Source organism: Onthophagus taurus, chromosome 7, assembly GCF_036711975.1.
Source record: "Onthophagus taurus isolate NC chromosome 7, IU_Otau_3.0, whole genome shotgun sequence".
Taxonomy (NCBI): domain Eukaryota; kingdom Metazoa; phylum Arthropoda; class Insecta; order Coleoptera; family Scarabaeidae; genus Onthophagus; species Onthophagus taurus.
This window is the reverse complement of record NC_091972.1, coordinates 39,921,713-39,941,575: the sequence shown is the minus strand read 5'-3', so window position 1 is coordinate 39,941,575 and position 19,863 is coordinate 39,921,713. Positions and strand designations below refer to the sequence as shown.

General features: G+C 32.2%; 1 protein-coding gene across 1 annotated transcript in view; it reads right to left on the bottom strand.

Moving 5' to 3' along the window:
* Positions 1–3,365: 3,365 nt before the first annotated feature.
* The window catches only part of LOC111418534 (uncharacterized), a 46,376-nt gene continuing 29,878 nt past the window's right edge, over positions 3,366–19,863 (bottom strand). The window contains exons 2-3 of the mRNA XM_023051078.2: positions 15,560–15,757; positions 3,366–4,181 (exon numbers count right to left, since the gene is read on the bottom strand). Coding sequence (XP_022906846.1) covers positions 3,457–4,181; positions 15,560–15,757 — 923 coding nt within the window. The 3' untranslated portion in view covers positions 3,366–3,456. The remainder of the gene's footprint in view (positions 4,182–15,559; positions 15,758–19,863) is intronic.

Below are 19,863 nucleotides of genomic sequence, written 5' to 3'. Positions count from 1 at the left end.
ACCTTCAGCAATAAAAAAATGTTAGCTACAATTGTTCGATTTTGTTCGCTCGCAAGATATTTAATTTAAAAGATTGAATGGTGAAAAAATATAAGTATTTATTGACGTCAATAGAAATGGTTGTAATTTTTTTCAACAAACATCTTTTGAAATTTGGAAAGGCGTAAAATGAAGACCTTTCTGTACTTTATAAGAAACCAACGACACAATATTTTCAAGTAGTGATATACCATCTTTTTTGTTTTCTAAAGTTGTGTTGTTTTCTAAAAAATTTCCTTATACAAAATAAGGTAATTGTAATAGCAATTTATTTCGCGCAGTAGCTATTATAAAACATCAAAGACTTCATAAACTTCACTAAGAGTCTATTAATAGTTAAAATATATGTAACATTTAAAAAAACAACACTATAAAATTTTTTTTTTAATTGATTTTCGATCGGGTTTTGAGTGTTTTCGGACCACTGTGTGACGGTGCTACGTACAGGCGAAACAGGCAGCCGCCTGTAGCGGCCAAAATTAGGGGCGGCCGAAACCACGTTTCTCTCAGGCATGAAAAACTCATATTAATCACGACTATCAGAAGTTATTCTTACACTAACTGAATTAAATTTGTCATTTAGAGGAAAATCTGATATACTCTTTGAAAAAAATAACGGAGTGCTTTTGAAACATTGAATGTCTAGATTTATATGATCCAATCCTTATGAACCTTCGAGGTATAACGTAAGATGTTGAGAGACACAGGTCCATTTTCTTAGTAAAAACATACAAAATGAGTTAGTAGGTTTATTGGCACAAGTGACTAGAAAGAAAATTATAGAAATGGCAAAAAAGCCGAATTTTACTTACATTAATAATTCGATTTGTTAACACCGAATCAAAGAATACCTATTTGATGGAAGAACATGTTATTGATTTTATTGAAGTAACTGACACTACAGGAGTCGATCTGGCATTTATATTTTTAGACACAATAAAAGTACTAGGTTTAGACATTTACAACTGAAGAGGACAGGGCTACGACAGTGGAGCCAATATGAAAGGTAAAAATAACGGACTACAAAACATATTTCAAATATAAATCCGAAAGCGTTATTTTTTCTTTGCTCCTGTCATTCTATTAATCTTGTTTTAAATGATGCTGCTGAATCAAATATGAAATATTTGTATTATAATATGAAATGCTCAATTTTTTTGGAATAATACAAAGCTTGTATAATTTTTTTTCTGCATCCACTTATAGATGGTCTATTATTGCAAACATCTGATTAATTTAACATTAAAACCTGTATGTTCTACGAGATGGTAAAGTAGGATAAATGCGATGAGGCCCGTTAGATGTTTGTCCCGTCACTTTTTGGTACTGTAGAAGAATATTAGAGAAGTTAAATTATCAGGCCATATGCATTACAATAATTTGATATAAATAGCAATGTATGCAATGTACTTTTAGATGTTAACAGAGTAAATCTTCTACTACAATGCCCAAAGTGCACGGTTTGTGCAGCAGTTGAAACAATTCAACAGCTTGCACATAATCTAAAAAAACTAAGAAGTGACGGAGAGTATCAAAAATTGTTAGTTATAGCGTCTGAACTTCAAATTCTGCAAATTCAATAAACGTACAACCAAACTTTACAGAAATCAGATTAACATGCCGAACGCATTTTCAACAATGAAACTTTTGACAACCCAATACAAGATCCGTCATAAAAATTTTAAGTTGATGTATATTTTAATTTACCTAATATAGCGATTCATTCATTAGAGGAACGTTTCAACATACATTCGGATTTTTGCACAATCTTGCCGACCTAAGAAATTGGGAAAAAGAGGACGTCATAAAGCAAAGTATGAATTTGGAGATTACTCTTACACATAACAATAAAAAATACATCGACGGCATACAGCTGGCGGAAGAGTTGAGTATTGTTTCAAAACTTTTGAAATATATTTTAAACAACAACTTAATTGTTATGTATCCAAATCTTTATATCGCTTTGAAAATCCAAAAAGGCGAGAATTTTAACAAATTTGTATTTGCTAGTTTGCAATTTGCAACTCGTTCAATAAACAAATAGAAATAAATCAAAGTGCATTTTCATCGTGCTCAAGGAGTTTTTATTTGTCAATTATCGCCAAACATTTTTGAAAGGACACTTTTTTTAAATTTTTATTTAGGGAAGGACGGCCAAATCCATTTTCGTCTGTAGAGGCCAAATCTCTGGCGTCGCCCCTGAATCTAACGCTGAATAACAGTTAAAACTAGAACTAACACTAAATCTAGAACTAGAATCATTTGGGTTTAGCCGCATGTCTCTAAAGACGGCTAAAGCCGAATGATTATAGTGAGTATAGTGTTAGTTCTACGTAGTAACAGTGCTAGTGTAAAACTAGAACGGGTCTTCAGACGCACGGCTAAACCCGATACTTTCTAGTTCTAGGTCTAGTGTTTGTTCTAGTTTTAGTTCAATACAAATATGCAACATAATGATATTTTATGCTAACTAGATACCACCTACCAGCCGCATTAAGGGAGGTATAGCTAAACGGAATGTTTCTAGTTCTAGGTCTAGTGTTAGTTCTAGTGCTAGTGTTAGTCTAGTTTTATTTGTTATTCCGCGCTAGAGTGTTGTATATTTTTATTGAGGTATAACGGATAGTGCATTCCCCGTATTGATCCGTTATATCGAGGTTTTACTGTGATGTCAAATTATAATGGCATGTTGCAAACAAATATGTAACATAGTGATATCTTATGCTAACTAGCTCTACCTACCACAATCACTAAAACTAATATTAGACCTATTAGAACTAGAAACATTCGGGTTTAGCCGCACGTCTCTCAAGACGGCTAAACCCGAATGATTCTAGTTCTAGGTCTTGTGGTAGTTGTAGTGATAGTCCCAGTGTAAAACTAGAACTAACACTAGATCTAGAACTAAAAACATTCACACATGTTGCATTTTATGTGGGACAATGTAAGTAGGTACCCCCTGGTTTGTAGGGAAATATATTTTTGTATATTGCATCTTAAGATTGTACAAAAAATACACCAATTAAAGACAAAATCACTTTATTAGGAAGAAATAATTAACGTGTTTCATTTATTTATTTAATTTTTTCATTTGCAATAACCAACAAGATTTAAACAATTTTAAAAACAAATTTATAAGCATCGATGTTCACAATTTTTTTTAGCTAAAATTTCGTTTTTACATTTCCTTATTTACAATTTCTTGTATTTTATTTCAATAAATTCTTTGGCGTATTCGTTTCGATTTAAAAACTATTATTTACACGAACATTATCTTTTATTTTATATCTTTTATATTCTTACATGATTTTTTTTTCTTTTCCTCGAGGTTTAATAAGACTATTCGTTATTGTGCTCAACGTCTAATTGACAGAGAAATATGGCATATTGAAATTAAATTTAATTTTATTAAACATACTACAATCTACTCTCTTTCATATCGCTTGTTTCGTCTTTTTTCACTTTATCAAAATCTCTAACGGCGTCCGCGGAAGAACAAGGTCCGTCGTTTATTTCCGGTTCATCGCGGCAATAACACTTTATCTTCGCTCTACGTTCGTTGTCCAAACTCATGATACAATACCTACAATTTCCGATTGAAAAATCTTGAGGATATGATTCACAAGGCACTGAAATATCAACAACACCTTCAACACTTTCGTTACCATCGTTATTATTTATCGGTGTTTCTTCTACGACAATTTCAGTTAAATTTGTTTCTTGTACTTCAACCAATCGGTTACTATTATTGTTATTATTGTTAACGGCCGTACTTTGAAAACTTCTCAACTCGGTTAATTCGCCCATTTGTATCTGGCGTTGTTTGAACAAAAGCGATAATTCGCTGTAAGACGGTGGTAAATCGAGGGTTTTGTCGCCGAAAATATCTTCATAAGATGGGGGTGAGTATCCTAAAGAGATCGGAGATAATCCTTTACTGGTTGTATCCGAATCTAATATACTAGGAGTGCTCGCGTATCTTCTTTGATGGGCGCGAATTAAATTTGCGCTCAATTCCATGAAATCGATGCCGTCTTCTTCGGTTTGGATTCTTCTTATTACGTTTCCGTCGATTACTAACATTCTACCGAATGGAAGGAGGATTATTGTTGGGGTTGGGGATCTGTCAACTGTTGGGGTACCTAAAAATAAAAAAATCATTTTTAGATTCATAAATTTCAAGTTTAAAGAAACATCATTTCTGTTCCTTATAAAATTAATGGCGTGTTTATACGTTTGCAATCCACAACAAATCGCCGAGGACAAAATAAAGTTGTAAAACCCCCAAAATAACGGTTCTAAGCACACTAAAGTTGGGTGAACTTGTTTACAAATAGAATCCGAATGATCTCTAAGATTAGGTTATTCAAATATAAATTTGTTATTACGCTCATTCTTGTACTCATTATATTTTAGTAAAAGTAACAAAAAACAATGTTATTTTATTTAAATGATTTAAACGGCTTAATTCAAACGGTAATTAGTCATTGTCACATTGTAATGGGCCGAGGATGCGAAGCAAATGTTCTTTTAAAAGAGAACTTTTTGGCGCGACTCCAAAGTAACAAGTATTTTTGAGTTAGTATTAACCCAGTCCAAATGGATTTCTGTTGTGTTCACGATGGCACAAGGTAGATTAAACGATAAATTGAAGGAATAAGATGGGCGATATGATCAGAAAGAGATGGGAAATTTAGGAATACAAAAGGAAATTCAAACACGAGTGCATTAACGCGTGTAATTATAATAGATTTGGATCTATGCAACATCGTAAATTTACTGAAACTGGATGCCGGCCAATTAATGCAGAACTATCTCATTTAAAACACGATTTTATTGTTATTTTTTTTAATTGAATGTTAGAGGGTTTAGTTAAAAAAAATGAAAACTCAACAACCACTCATATTTTTACCTGGCCATTTTTACTATCTACATTCGTGACAACAACAAAATCTTGGTCTTCTTCTTCTCTAACTTCAACTGCAAAAATAAGAAATTACAAAGAAACCCGAAAAAAAAAATATATATATAAAGTTAAATGATGATGTGTGTTTATATCTGGTTTATGAATTTAACAGCTTTTACGAGCTTTTTAATCGTTAATAATTTTTTTTGTACACAGGGTGGGTTAATACATTTTTAAAACGCTTATTGATTACAAAAAAACGGCTTAAAATATGTATTATAGATAGAACGCAGACACCAATTTTAAATATAGATTAATTATGGCTTATACACTTGTTGGGTCTTTGTTTTTTAATTTAACTAGTATTGGTGGGATTAAATTGCGGTTTAAATTTCTTCAAAACTATTTTGCTTCTTTTAATTTTATTCTTATAATTTAATTGATTCAATTAAGTGGGCCATGTCAATAAAATAGCTTAATTGAAAAACTTAACCATTAATTTATTTATAGCAATTAATGACTCTTTCGGCGCGCTCGTAACTTTTTTATGAAAACTAACCCAAACAACGCAATTCACGACTTGTACTTTCTGCAAAAAATAACAATCGTGTAATTTTTTCTTGTGTAACTACACCGTTAGAATGTGGAAACAGCAAAAATGTGAATTTGGTGTTACCCTTAGGAGTGTTTGGGGTCGGTGATAACGAATCTGATGTCCGGTGGGCGCATTTTTTTTTAAATTGTACACACAAATTGATAATTTGAAGGCGGATTTCTAGAAAACCGTTAATATCAAAAACTACCCCTAACAGTACCATGGAAACTGAGAAATATCTTAGTACTCCACCCTTCACAGGAATTAGTATCTCTTTTAGGTATTGGACACTGCAGATAATAATCAAGTACAACCCCAATAGGACGTTTCTCATTGAATACAACTGTATTTATATCAGGTTTGTCATTACTGTCATTAATAACCTCATTACAACAATCTCAATACGATATATACAATCTTGGAATATGAGTTTGAAAATTTTCCAAAGTGTAAATAAGAGTGTCCTCTTTCCAATGCACGTTTTAAAAAATAACTTTTAGTTTTTGAGAAAACAATATTGGAAGATAATATTTTCGATGTTGCAATTTTCATCGATAATTTTCAAAATTCGCTATAAAATTAATTTCTTGAAGAATCCTTGTGAAAATATCATCAATCAGTAACTAAAGCATCCTCTTTTTAATGCAACAAACCGTTTTGAAAAATAACTTTTAGTTCTTGAGAAATAAATTTTTGAAGTGATCGATAATTTTTTCGAATTTTGCAATTTTCGCCGATTAAGTTTTAAAAATTCGTATAAAATCAAGTTCTTGGAATATAAGTATGAAAATTTCCCAAAGTGTTAATAAGAGAGTCCTCTTTCGAATGAACCAACACGTTTTGAAAAATAACTTTTAGTTTTTGAGAAAACAATATTTGAAGTTTTGATAAAATTTTCGATGTTGCAATTTTCATCGATAACTTTCAAAATTCGCTATAAAATACATTTCTTGAAGAATCCTTTTGGAAATATCACCAATTATTAATTAAAGTATCTTCTTTTTAACACAAAAAGCCATTTTGAAAAATCACTTTCTATTCTTGAGAAATAAATTTTTGAAGTGATCGACAATTTTTTCGAATTTTGCAATTTTCGCTGCTTAAGTTTTAAAAATTCATATAAAATCCAGTTCTTGGAATATGAATATCAAAATATCCCAAAGTGTTAATAAAAGTGTCTTCTTTCCAATGAACCAACCCGTTTTGAAAAATAGCGGTTCGTTTTTGAGAAAAACAAGTTTTGATAAAATTTTGGATGTTGCAATTTTCATCGATAATTTTTAAAATTCGCTATAAAATTAATTTCTTGAAGGATCCTTGTGGAAACATCGCCAATTATTAATTAAAGTATTCTCTTTTTAATGCAACAAGCCGTTTTGAAAAATCACTTTCGGTTCTTAAAAAAAAAATTTTTGAAATGATCTACAATTTTATCGAATTTTGCAATTTTCGCCGATTAAGTTTTAAAAATTCGTATAAAATCTAGTTCATGGAATATGTGTATGAAAATTTCCCAAAGTGTTAATAAAAGTGTCGTCTTTCCAATGAACCACCCCGTTTTGAAAAATAACTTTTAGTTTTTGAGAAAACAAAATTTGAAGTTTTGATAAAATTTTCGATGTTGCAATTTTCATCGATAGCTTTCAAAATTGGCTATAAAATTCATTTCTTGAAGGATCCTTGTGGAAATATCACCAATTATTAATTAAAGTATCCTCTTTTAATGCAACAAGCCTTTTTGAAAAATCGCTTTTAGTTTTTGACAAATAAATTTTTGAAATTATCGACAATTTTTTCGAATTTTGCAATTTTCGCCGATTAAGTTTTAAAAATTCGTATAAAATTGATTTCTTGGAATATGAGTTTGAAAATTTTCCAAAGTGTAAATAAGAGTGTCCTCTTTCCAATGCACCAACCAGTTTTGAAAAATAACTTTTAGTTTTTGAGAAAACAATATTTGAATGATAAAATTTTCGATGTTGCAATTTTGATCGATAATTTTCAAAATTCGCTATAAAATTAATTTCTTGAAGAATCCTTGTGGAAATATCGCCAATTATTAATTAAAGTATTCTCTTTTTAATGCAACAAGCCGTTTTGAAAAATCACTTTCGGTTCTTAAGAAAAAAATTTTTGAAATGATCGACAATTTTATCGAGTTTTGCAATTTTCGCCGATTAAGTTTTAAAAATTCCTATAAAATCTAGTTCATGGAATATGTGTATGAAAATTTCCCAAAGTGTTAATAAAAGTGTCCTCTTTCCAATGAACCAACCCGTTTTGAAAAGTAACTTTTAGTTTTTGAGAAAACAATATTTGAAGTTTTGATAAAATTTTCGATGTTGCAATTTTCATCGATAGCTTTCAAAATTGGCTATAAAATTCATTTCTTGAAGGATCCTTGTGGAAATATCACCAATTATTAATTAAAGTATCCTCTTTTAATGCAACAAGCCGTTTTGAAAAATCGCTTTTAGTTTTTGACAAATAAATTTTTGTAATTATCGACAATTTTTTCGAATTTTGCAATTTTCGCCGATTAAGTTTTAAAAATTCGTATAAAATTGATTTCTTGGAATATGAGTTTGAAAATTTTCCAAAGTGTAAATAAGAGTGTCCTCTTTCCAATGCACCAACCAGTTTTGAAAAATAACTTTTAGTTTTTGAGAAAACAATATTTGAAGTTTTGATAAAATTTTCGATGTTGCAATTTTGATCGATAATTTTCAAAATTCGCTATAAAATTAATTTCTTGAAGGATCCTTGTGGAAATATCGCCAATTATTAATTAAAGTATTCTCTTTTTAATGCAACAAGCCGTTTTGAAAAATCACTTTCGGTTCTTAAGAAAAAAATTTTTGAAATGATCGACAATTTTATCGAATTTTGCAATTTTCGCTGATTAAGTTTTAAAAATTCGTATAAAATCTAGTTCATGGAATATGTGTATGAAAATTTCCCAAAGTGTTAACAAAAGTGTCCTCTTTCCAATGAACCACCCCGTTTTGAAAAATATCTTTTAGTTTTTGAGAAAACAAAATTTGAAGTTTTGATAAAATTTTCGATTTTGCAATTTTCATCGATAACTTTCAAAATTCGCTATAAAATTAATTTCTTAAAGGATCCTTGTGGAAATATCGCCAATAATTAATTAAAGTATCTTCTTTTTAACGCAAAAAGCCATTTTGAAAAATCACTTTCTATTCTTGAGAAATAAATTTTTGAAGTGATCGACAATTTTTTCGAATTTTGCAATTTTCGCTGCTTAAGTTTTAAAAATTCATATAAAATCCAGTTCTTGGAATATGAATATCAAAATATCCCAAAGTGTTAATAAAAGTGTCTTCTTTCCAATGAACCAACCCGTTTTGAAAAATAGCGGTTCGTTTTTGAGAAAAACAAGTTTTGATAAAATTTTGGATGTTGCAATTTTCATCGATAACTTTCAAAATTCGCTATAAAATTCATTTCTTGAAGGATCCTTGTGGAAATATCACCAATTATTAATTAAAGTATCCTCTTTTAATGCAACAAGCCGTTTTGAAAAATCGGTTTTAGTTTTTGACAAATAAATTTTTGAAATTATCGACAATTTTTTCGTATTTTGCAATTTTCGCCGATTAAGTTTTAAAAATTCGTATAAAATTGATTTCTTGGAATATGAGTTTGAAAATTTTCCAAAGTGTAAATAAGAGTGTCCTCTTTTCAATGCACCAACCAGTTTTGAAAAATAACTTTTAGTTTTTGAGAAAGCAATATTTGAAGTTTTGATAAAATTTTCGATGTTGCAATTTTGATCGATAATTTTCAAAATTCGCTATAAAATTAATTTCTTGAAGGATCCTTGTGGAAATATCGCCAATTATTAATTAAAGTGTCCTCTTTTTAATGCTACAAGCCGTTTTGAAAAATCACTTTCAGTTCTTGAGAAATAAATTCCTGAAACGAACGACAATTTTTTGGAATTTTGCAATTTTCGCCGATTAAGTTTTAAAAATTCGTATAAAATCGATTTCTTGGAATATGAGTATGAACATTTCCCAAAATGTTAATAAAAGTGTCTTCTTTCCAATGAACCAACCCGTTTTGAAAAATAACTTTTAGTTTTTGAGAAAAAACTAAAAGTTTTGATCAAATTTTCGATGTTGCAATTTTCATCGATAATTTTCAAAATTCGCTATAAAATTAATTTCTTAAAGGATTCTTGTGGAAATAATACCAATTATTAATTAAAGTATCCTCTTTTTAATGCAACAAGCCGTTTTGAAAAATCGCTTTTTAGTTTTTGACAAATAAATTTTTGAAATTATCGACAATTTTTACGAATTTTGCAATGTTCGCCGATTATGTTTTAAAAATTCGTATAAAATCGATTTCTTGGAATAGGAATATGAAAATTTCCCAAAGTGTTAATAAAAATGTCCTCTTTCCAATGAACCAACACGTTTTGAAAAATTACTTTTAGTTTTTGAGTAAACAATATTTGAAGTTTTGATAAAATTTTCGAAGTTGCAATTTTTATCGATAACTTTCAAAATTCGGTATAAAATTAATTCCTTGAAGGATCCTTGTGGAAATATCACCAATTATTAATTAAAGTATCCTCTTTTTAATGCAACAAGCCGTTTTGAAAAATCACTGTCGTTTCTTAAGAAAAAAATTTTTGAAATGATCGACAATTTTATCGAATTTTGCAATTTTCGCCGATTAAGTTTTAAAAATTCGTATAAAATCTAATTCATGGAATATGTGTATGAAAATTTCCCAAAGTGTTAATAAAAGTGTCCTCTTTCCAATGAACCACCCCGTTTTGAAAAATATCTTTTAGTTTTTGAGAAAACATAATTTGAAGTTTTGATAAAATTTTCGATTTTGCAATTTTCATCGATAACTTTCAAAATTCACTATAAAATTCATTTCTTAAAGGATCCTTGTGGAAATATCGCCAATTATTAATTAAAGTATTCTCTTTTTAATGCAACAAGCCGTTTTGAAAAATCACTTTCAGTTCTTAAGAAAAAAATTTTTGAAATGATCGACAATTTTTTTAAATTTTGCAATTTTCGCCGATTAAGTTTTAAAAATTCGTATAAAATCTATTTGATGGAATACGAGTATGAAAATTTCCCAAAGTGTTAATAAAAGTGTCCTCTTTCCAATAAACCACCCCGTTTTGAAAAATATCCTTTAGTTTTTGAGAAAACAAAATTTGATGTTTTGATAAAATTTTCGATTTTGCAATTTTCATCGATAACTTTCAAAATTCGCTATAAAATTAATTTCTTAAAGGATCCTTGTGGAAATATCGTCAATTATTAATTAAAGTATCCTCTTTTTAATGCAACAAGCCGTTTTGAAAAATCGCTTTTTAGTTTTTGACAAATAAATTTTTGAAATTATCGACAATTTTTTTGAATTTTGCAATTTTCGCCGATTAAGTTTTAAAAATTCGTATAAAATCTATTTGACGGAATATGAGTATGAAAATTTCCCAAAGTGTTAATAAAAGTGTTCTCTTTCCAATGAACCACCCCGTTTTGAAAAATATCCTTTAGTTTTTGAGATAAAATTTTCGATAATGCAATTTTGATCGATAATTTTCAAAATTCTATTATAGCTGTGCGTCAAAGAATTTAAAGATTGCGCTAAACACTCGACTTTCAACGCTCCTTTTATAGCAAGTCTGCGACCTGCATGTGTTTCTAAATTAAATCCGGATTAATCGGAATTACAGACATTGTCTTCTCTATCCCGTAAAATCCATCTTTTTATATCAATGTCCTGAATAAGAATGTCTCAGAGGATTTTCTAAATTGATTCAAAACATCTTTATTTTGCTCCTCCCACCTATACAATGATTTCAAATCAGCAACTGTCCTAAATCTGTGCTGAACTAACTTTAAAGGCAAAGCTTGTGGCTTACCGGAACACCAAGATGGTACAAATTGTTTTTTATAATCATTATCAACATCAATTATAGTTTTCTTGCAATCCTTTAGAGATTCTTCGAAATCACTTTCAGAAACATCATTACAAAAAATTGTTTCAGACTATTTCATTCATATCGTTAACAGCCAATAAGAATTCGCGGTTTTCCGTCAATTGCGAGTATTTCAGCGGTTATTTGGCCGTAACCATGGAGAACGATAATACGAACCTTTGTGTTATTGCTGTAATACGAACCTTTGTATTATCGCTTGTTTGACATTTAATTAATTTCGAGACATCCATGCATGTTTCCATAACAATCAATGTAATTTATTAAAAAAATATTAAAATTCTAAAAATATGTATATTTTTTATTCATGAAATAGTCTAGCCATATACAACACGACAATCGAAAATACACGAATCTCGACGTATTGCCTTAAAAAACACCACTCGACCTTCGGTCTCGTGGTGTTTCAGGCAATACGTCTCGTATTATCGAGTATTTTCGATCGTCTTGTTGTATAATATATGAATATTTTCTGGTACCAATTTAAAATTTTGAAATTACTACAATTGTAATAAAATGGGGACAAAAAGGACGAATATGAGTCACAAGAAGAGAATAAAGAAAGAAATGACAACAAAAGATGTTTTTAGAAGGAGACGATATATGGTTGTACTTAAATAAGGAGAAAGAATGGGTACCAGGCAAAGTTTTAAAAATAGTGAGTAAAACAACATATTTAGTCTATGCCAGACAAAATGTAAAATTCGTACACCACGATAATTTAAAGAAAAATAACACAACAGAGTGGAAGGAAGAGGAACATCCGGAAGAACCCATCCATTCCTGTTGAGTCCACTTCTCTTGAATCCAATAATCCTTCTGTAAAAAGACCTAAAACTGATAACCAGTTGAAACCTAGTGTAACATCTCGCATAATCAGAAAATGTTCGCGTGTTTTAAAACCACCTGAATTCAATCTTCATTGTAATAGATAGCTAAGAAGGAAGGAATGTTATGTATTAATTAGGAACATTTAGTTTTTAAGGGTTGGCATTAAGAAATAAATGGCGTAAAGAACGAGTGCAGTATTATTTAGTGATAATCAATTAACATAGGATAAAGTGGAAAATTTCGTATATGATTCACACTGCTTTAGTTTCTTGTTCCTACCAGATAAAAGAGTTGTACTAGTCCTACTCTTTGGCTGACGCCGATAGATATTGATAGGACAAAACCCGGATTTAGATAGCTCCAAGTGACAACGAAGATATCGGCTTGTAAAGTGGCCTCCACTCCTTTTTAAGTAAAGCTCGCAAAATTAAACATCAGTTTTTATTCTCTCATTTCATAATACCTTTGAAATATAAACTAAGATTAGAACTAAAACTAGAACTAACACTAGAAACTTTCGGGTTTTGCCGTGCGTCTTTTAATAAAAGGTTTGACGTTTCGAATGCCATGTTGCAACCTTCTTCAGAAACTGGTTCGAAGTGACGAGATCAAAAAATCGGTAACTATATATAAGTCGGAAAAACTAATTAATAATCAGTTAACGGTAATTACAAACTAATTAATAACTAATTGCGTCGCGTCCGGTGTCAGAAATCGTCGTGTTATGATTAAGTTCACCATGAAAACAGAAACTGCCAAAAAACTACCTTTCCTAGATGTGTTGGTCACCAGGACGACAAATGGAAATATAGAACTTGGTGTATACCGAAAGAAGACCCATACCAACAGGTATTTACAGGCATGTTCACATCATCATCCCCAACAGAAGAGGTCCGTGATCCGTACATTATTTCAGCGAGCAGCGAGACTATGTGAAGGAGAGAACTTGAAGAAGGAGCAACACTTTCTACCAGGCGTGCTGCAGAAGAATGGATACACTTCGAGGGACATCAACCAGGCCATCAAGCAGCGAAAGCAGAAAGAGGACACGGTAAGTACAAAACCACTTGGATTCATCTGTCTTCCCTATGTTTCAGGTGTAACGAAACGAATTGCTAGGCACCTCAAGAAGAACGACATCGTAGTGCGGTACGGCACGGTCAGCAAAATTCGGAACACACTCCCGATAGCCAAGGACAAACTAACTCCATTAAAAGGAGCGGGAGTCTATCGACTATCGTGTAGTTGTGGGAAGGTTTATGTTGGCCAAACTGGACGCAACGTCGAGTGCCGCATCAAGGAGCATGAGAGGGATGTAAGGCTGAAGAAGATCCAGCAGTCGGCGGTTGCGGAACATTGCCATGCAGAGGGGCACCGAATAGACTTCGAACAAATAAAGGTGCTGGCTAGGGACAACAGATACTACCAAAGACTGACAAGAGAAGCCATAGAAATTCACCGACATAAAAATAACGTCAACAGAGAGGATGGCTGGGAGCTTAGCAGAACATGGAAGATGGTGGTGAACACGAAGACGTCTTCCCGCCTCACACCGGACGCGACGCAATTAGTTATTAATTAGTTTGTAATTAGCGTTAACTGATTATTAATTAGTTTTTCCGACTTATATATAGTTACCGATTTTTTGATCTCGTCACTTCGAACCAGTTTCTGAAGAAGGTTGCAACATGGCATCCGAAACGTCAAACCTTTTATTAAAAGACGCACGGCAAAACCCGAAAGTTTCTAGTTTTAGTTCTAATCTTATTGTTAGTTTAATTCACACCGGCCGTGAAAGCCTTCGTACTTATATCTTTGCTAGTATATTTCATTGAGCATTTTTTTATATTTTCCAGCAAGACATCATTATCCGAATATTTACAGGTCCATATATTTGAATAGGAATTGAATGTCTTTGAGTTTAAGTTTTTTTCTGATTAGCTTGGGTTGCATTGGGTCTGCCTTAGCTTACTATGAGGTATAGTTGACCCAATCATGTATAAAGTTTAAATTACAATAGGTTATAATATTAAAAACTATTGAAATTGTATCGATTACTTTTGATTAGCCCAAATTTATCAGGAAGTGCTTATATATTGAGAAAAATATATTTCAAATATAAAGTTACACCACTTAACTAAATCACACTCTGTTTACAACTTTTTTTTATATTTAAACAATTTTAAATTGGTCGAGAAAATATTATTAAAATGATATTAGCAACAAAATTAACAATTTTAATAGTTAAATCGTGCAAATTGTATCGCCTAATGGAGAAAATCGATACGAAGCAATTTATAAACGTTAATAACTTCTGAACCGTTTAAAGCCCGATTTATCGCACTTTATATTCTAATAGGTGGGACTTGTGATTACATTGAAGCACTTGAATAGCTCGATTACATGCCAACGTCAACTATTTATAAACCTGAAAATAATAATAATTCTCGCCAGGCGAGTCTATTTTGTTGACACGTAACCTTAAAAAATTTTATTCAAAACTATTATTAACAAAATCTTATTAAGGAATGTGGTCGTAACAAAAATCACAAGAAATATAAATAAATAACAGAACAACATAAACTATATACATTTTACAAAATGAAATAATAAATTTATGTACACAAAACAAATTTAAACAAATATCGTTTTGTTTTTTTATTCCAACATATAACTTACTGTGGGTTGTAGAAGTTATTTTTTTGTTAGAGAAACTTTAAAAACCCATGTTTGTTTGTTTTATTATCTTAATGAGCGGGAACGTGGAGGTACTAAAAATCAACAAAAAAAAAGAAGAAAGAAAATTAAAAACCCGAAAAAATATACTTATAGGCGTTTAAAAAATAAATATATCCATAATAACCGTTATGATTCCAGCGAAACTGAAATCGGTGATGTATTAAAAAAAAGTGTATTAGTGGATGTAGCCAAAACGGTTAAAAGTTTCAACATAAACACCGTTTCCTGTTAAACCCCAAGAATGAGTTTCCAAGAAATCTTTTATAAAACCGTAAATTTAAAATAAAACTATTGCACATGGAAGTTTCCGTAAATATTTACTTCGCACGGCGTATTTCGGGAACAACAATTGCGCTTCTCTAAAAAAAAATTGTTTGGACCAATCGTGATTTACAAACTGGGTAGTTTCAAAATTGAAAAATAAACAAAAATATGTATATCGCTAATATACCTTCTGTTTCTCTTGGTTCATCCATCGGACAATGACAACAGATATTTCTTCGACAATAATCTCTGATTCCAGGTGCTCCCCAAAAACAGAATAAAAGGATTATCGCTAAGACGGCTATCATTACTATTAATGTTGGATATTCTGGTGCTGATGATTGTGGAATAGTTTCTGGACTTTGGGGTGGACCTGAGCCCATATCTGAAATAAAAAGGGAATTTTTAGTGAGCAGTAAATTATTAATTGTCTAAAAATTGTATATATAAAATATATTCACAAATAACAAGTGTTATGCTTATGATTATGTGGTGATTTGAAAAAGTATGAGAAAGTTATCAAAAGCTATGTCTATCTATGGCTATCTCTTCGGTTGTAATTCTCCTCTAAAGTGCTAGTTAAAGCATGGAGAGCAGTAATTGTTGATTTTGCTTTCTAGTAAGCATGTTAAGTGGATTAGTGATAAGCACTCCATTCCTAAGGTAATTACCTTTTCCATTTCTTTGAGGAGAAATGAAGTTAGGCTAATTGGTCTGTATGCCTGTATAGGCAGAGAGTTAAAAAGGTAAGTAAATTATTGGAGCAGATATAGAGCTGAGAGGAAAGAATATTTGAAAAAAAAAGGATATATAGTGAGGGAGAAGCTGAAGCTGGATAAGATGAGGATGGAGGCAGGTAAAAGGGCGAAAAAATACGAGGATGGACTGGAGCAGGGAAACGAGTATTGTTACATCTCACTCGACAATTATCGTGGGCGATATTAATGTTGATCTTCTTACGCTTGATTCTCCCTCAACAACACTTCTTCACTCATTTGCGACTTCTATTGGCTTACATCAGTTAGTCACCGAACCCACAAGAATTACACAAAATTCGCAAACTTTACTCGATCCAGTTTTTAAAACAAATGATCAGCTGTTTACTAGTATTGATGTTGTAAATGTACCTAATATATCTGATCATGAACTAGTAAAGTGTGAGCTGGCATTTGATATCGGTAGGCCTGCTGCAATTTATCGTACATACAGGGATGTGAAAAACATTAATTTTCCACAATTCTTGAACGATTTGAAATCAATTCCGTGGAGAAACATATATGATCAAGAAAATGTGAATGATAAAATAACTTTTTTCAATAATTGTTTACTTACTCTGATGGATTTGCATGCATCTTTAAAAACTAGACGGTTTACAAAGCCCCCCAGTCCCTGGCTAACAGATAATACTAAACTACTAATGTCTATTCGAGATGATGCACTTAAAAAATTCAAAAAGTCTAAGCTAACTCAAGACTGGGTTTCATACAAGTTGCATCGCAATCTGGTAACATCAACGGTGCGGGCTGAAAAGAAGGCATACTATGATTACGCCTTACGTAGTAAAGATCCAAAGGCTCTTTGGAGAAAGATTAAAATTTAAATATAAGTAAAAAAATCGATAACAAAGTGCCTAACATTTTTCTTCCAAACGATTTAAATAATTATTTTGTTCACGGTGATTCTTCACTTTATATCCAGACTGATTCCGAATTACCCATATTTTATCAAAATAATGTAAACCCTAGAGTGCAGATAATGCAAGCTTTTATGCCTGTTGATGAACATAAAGTATCTATAATAATTAATAACATTAAAACTGCAGCGGTGGGTTCTGATGGTATCTCAATCTGGATGATTGACTTGTGTACCCCTTTTCTCATTCCTTATATTACTCACGTAATAAACGCTGCTATTCATCAATCAGTTTTTCCGGATGCCTGGAAGATGGCTGAAGTAATTGCGTTACCTAAAGTATCTTCCCCTTCTGCCCTAAGGGATTTTAGACCGATCAGTATCCTACCAGTAATGTCAAAAATTTTAGAGAGAGTCTTGGAAAAGCAACTTAGAGCACACTGCGAAAGGTATAGTATACTGCCAGATCAACAATCTGGGTTTCGTTCGGGTTTCAGCTGCGCAACAGCTTTATTGAACCTTACTGATGATGTATTTGCTTCTAGAGAGGCCGGGCAAGCCGCACTTTTGTTATCGTTGGACTTCACCAAAGCATTTGATACAATAAATCATAATATACTTGCATCTAAACTTAATTATTTTGGTCTCGGAAATCAAGCTGCAATTTTGATAAAGTCATTTTTGTCGGACAGGTCTCAGGTTGTGAAGATTAATGGTCAAGTGTCGAGCGCTCTGTCTGTTACTCGTGGAGTCCCTCAGGGGTCCATTTTGGGGCCACTATTGTTCTCTATTTATACATCTGATTTTGACCAGGTTCTTGAGCATTCGCAGATTCACTTGTATGCAGACGATACACAGCTTCTGCTGAATTTTAATCCAAATAATTGGGTTGATGCCTGCATAAAATTTAACTCAGATATAGCATTATTTTCGGATGTTGCGAAACGCCATGAACTTGTGCTAAATCCATTTAAGTCTTCTGTTCTTCTGTTTTGCGGTAGTATCACAAGGAGAGCGATTAAGCCTTTGATATCCGGTCAATTGGTGGTGGATGGCGAAGCTCTTACTTTTCTGATGATATAAAAATTTTAGGAGTCACATTGAATCATCAGTTGAGGTTTGACGAGCATGTGGCGAGGTGCTTGAGTGGGGGTAAAGCGCCCTGCGTCTCTTGTATGCCCATAGGGACGTCTTAAGTAAAAAATTAAAAATTATGCTGTGTGATAGCTTGGTTTTAAGCAAATTAAATCACTGCGACGTTGTTTATGGTCCAAATTTAACGGAGGCGAGTGAGCGTCGTATCCAGAACCTCCAGAACGGTTGTCTGAGGTTTATTTACGGAATTCGTAAATATGACCATATTAGTCATAAGTTGGCAGAGACTGGGTGGTTGAACATGAAGAACAGACGTAAACTGCATGCAACTTGCGTTTATTATAAAATTATTAAAAGTCAGCGGCCTCCTTACTTGCTGCAACGCCTATCTTTCAGAAGCGATGTCCATAACATTAATATAAGGAAGAAAGATGTATTGACGGTACCACGCCGCGCCTCGCACCGATCCTTTTCCTACCAGATAGTAAAACGTACAATGATCTACCGATGAACCTTATAGGATTGAACTGTATTTCGTTCAAGAGTAAATTAAAATCCTCCTTTCTTCTTTGTTTTTTTTTCATTTTGTTTATTAGTATTGTTAAAAACATTCTCATTTTTGCTTTATATATATATTTTCTATATATTCGGGATTAAGTGGAAGAGCAGTTGGTTAATAACCAAACTGAACTTAGTCCAGAAAATAAGTCTATTTTCTAAGAACCCCAACTAATATCACCATACCTTTCGATTCTTATCATAATTATACCCATAAAATAGCTGCCTATAGAGCCTTTACACATAGAGCGTTCAACTCAGAACTTGACGAGGACAGTTTGAATAAAGAAATTTGTATTATAAAACAGATCGCTATAAAGAATGGCTTTCCGGTGCACACTATTGATAAGTTAGTTCAGAAACAGCAACATAAGCGGAACCTAAATAATCACACGTCCTTGATAAACATACCTAACGACAGAAACCTCATTTACAGGTCAATAAAATATCAAGGTAACCTTTCACAAAAATTAAAACGTGTGTTTTATAAACACAACATAAATCTGACCTTTAAAACAATAAACACTGTTGGCGAAACATTGACGAAGAACAAAGACACTATCGACAAATTGGACAACAATGGTGTGTATAAACTCGATTGTTCGACTTGTGGGGCAGTTTACATAGGAGAAACTGGTAGATCCTTACGTACCAGGATTAAAGAACATAAAACCAGAACCAGTTCCAATTTTGGCAGACATTTACTGGAATTCAACCATGACTTCCATGATAGAGATAACACCACATTATTACATCAACAGAATAAAGGATATCTACTTGAGATTCTGGAAACCTATGAAATAGGAAAATTTAAGAAGAACAACCCTGAAATTGAATGTCTGAATGACCAACTCCAGCTGACCCAAAAACCATTATATATGGACCTTCGTCAACCATACACCCCTCCCAGACCCCCAGACGGACGAGGATATGAAACATGGTAGCTTTTTCATATCGCACCGATTCTGGATTCCTTGGCTACCTTCCCTATTACTCCTACCTTCCCCCCCCCCCTTTTTCCTACCTTTCTCCTACCCATTATATGTTATCCCTTGTCTCCCTTCATCTACCTACAAGACGAATTTTTAGATATTCGGCTGTTGTTGAACCCAGGAAAATTTAAAAATGAACTTTCCACATCGCTTATCTTTCTTGGGTTCAAGTGATGGTGTTTTGTGCTGGATATGTGATTATATGATACCTATC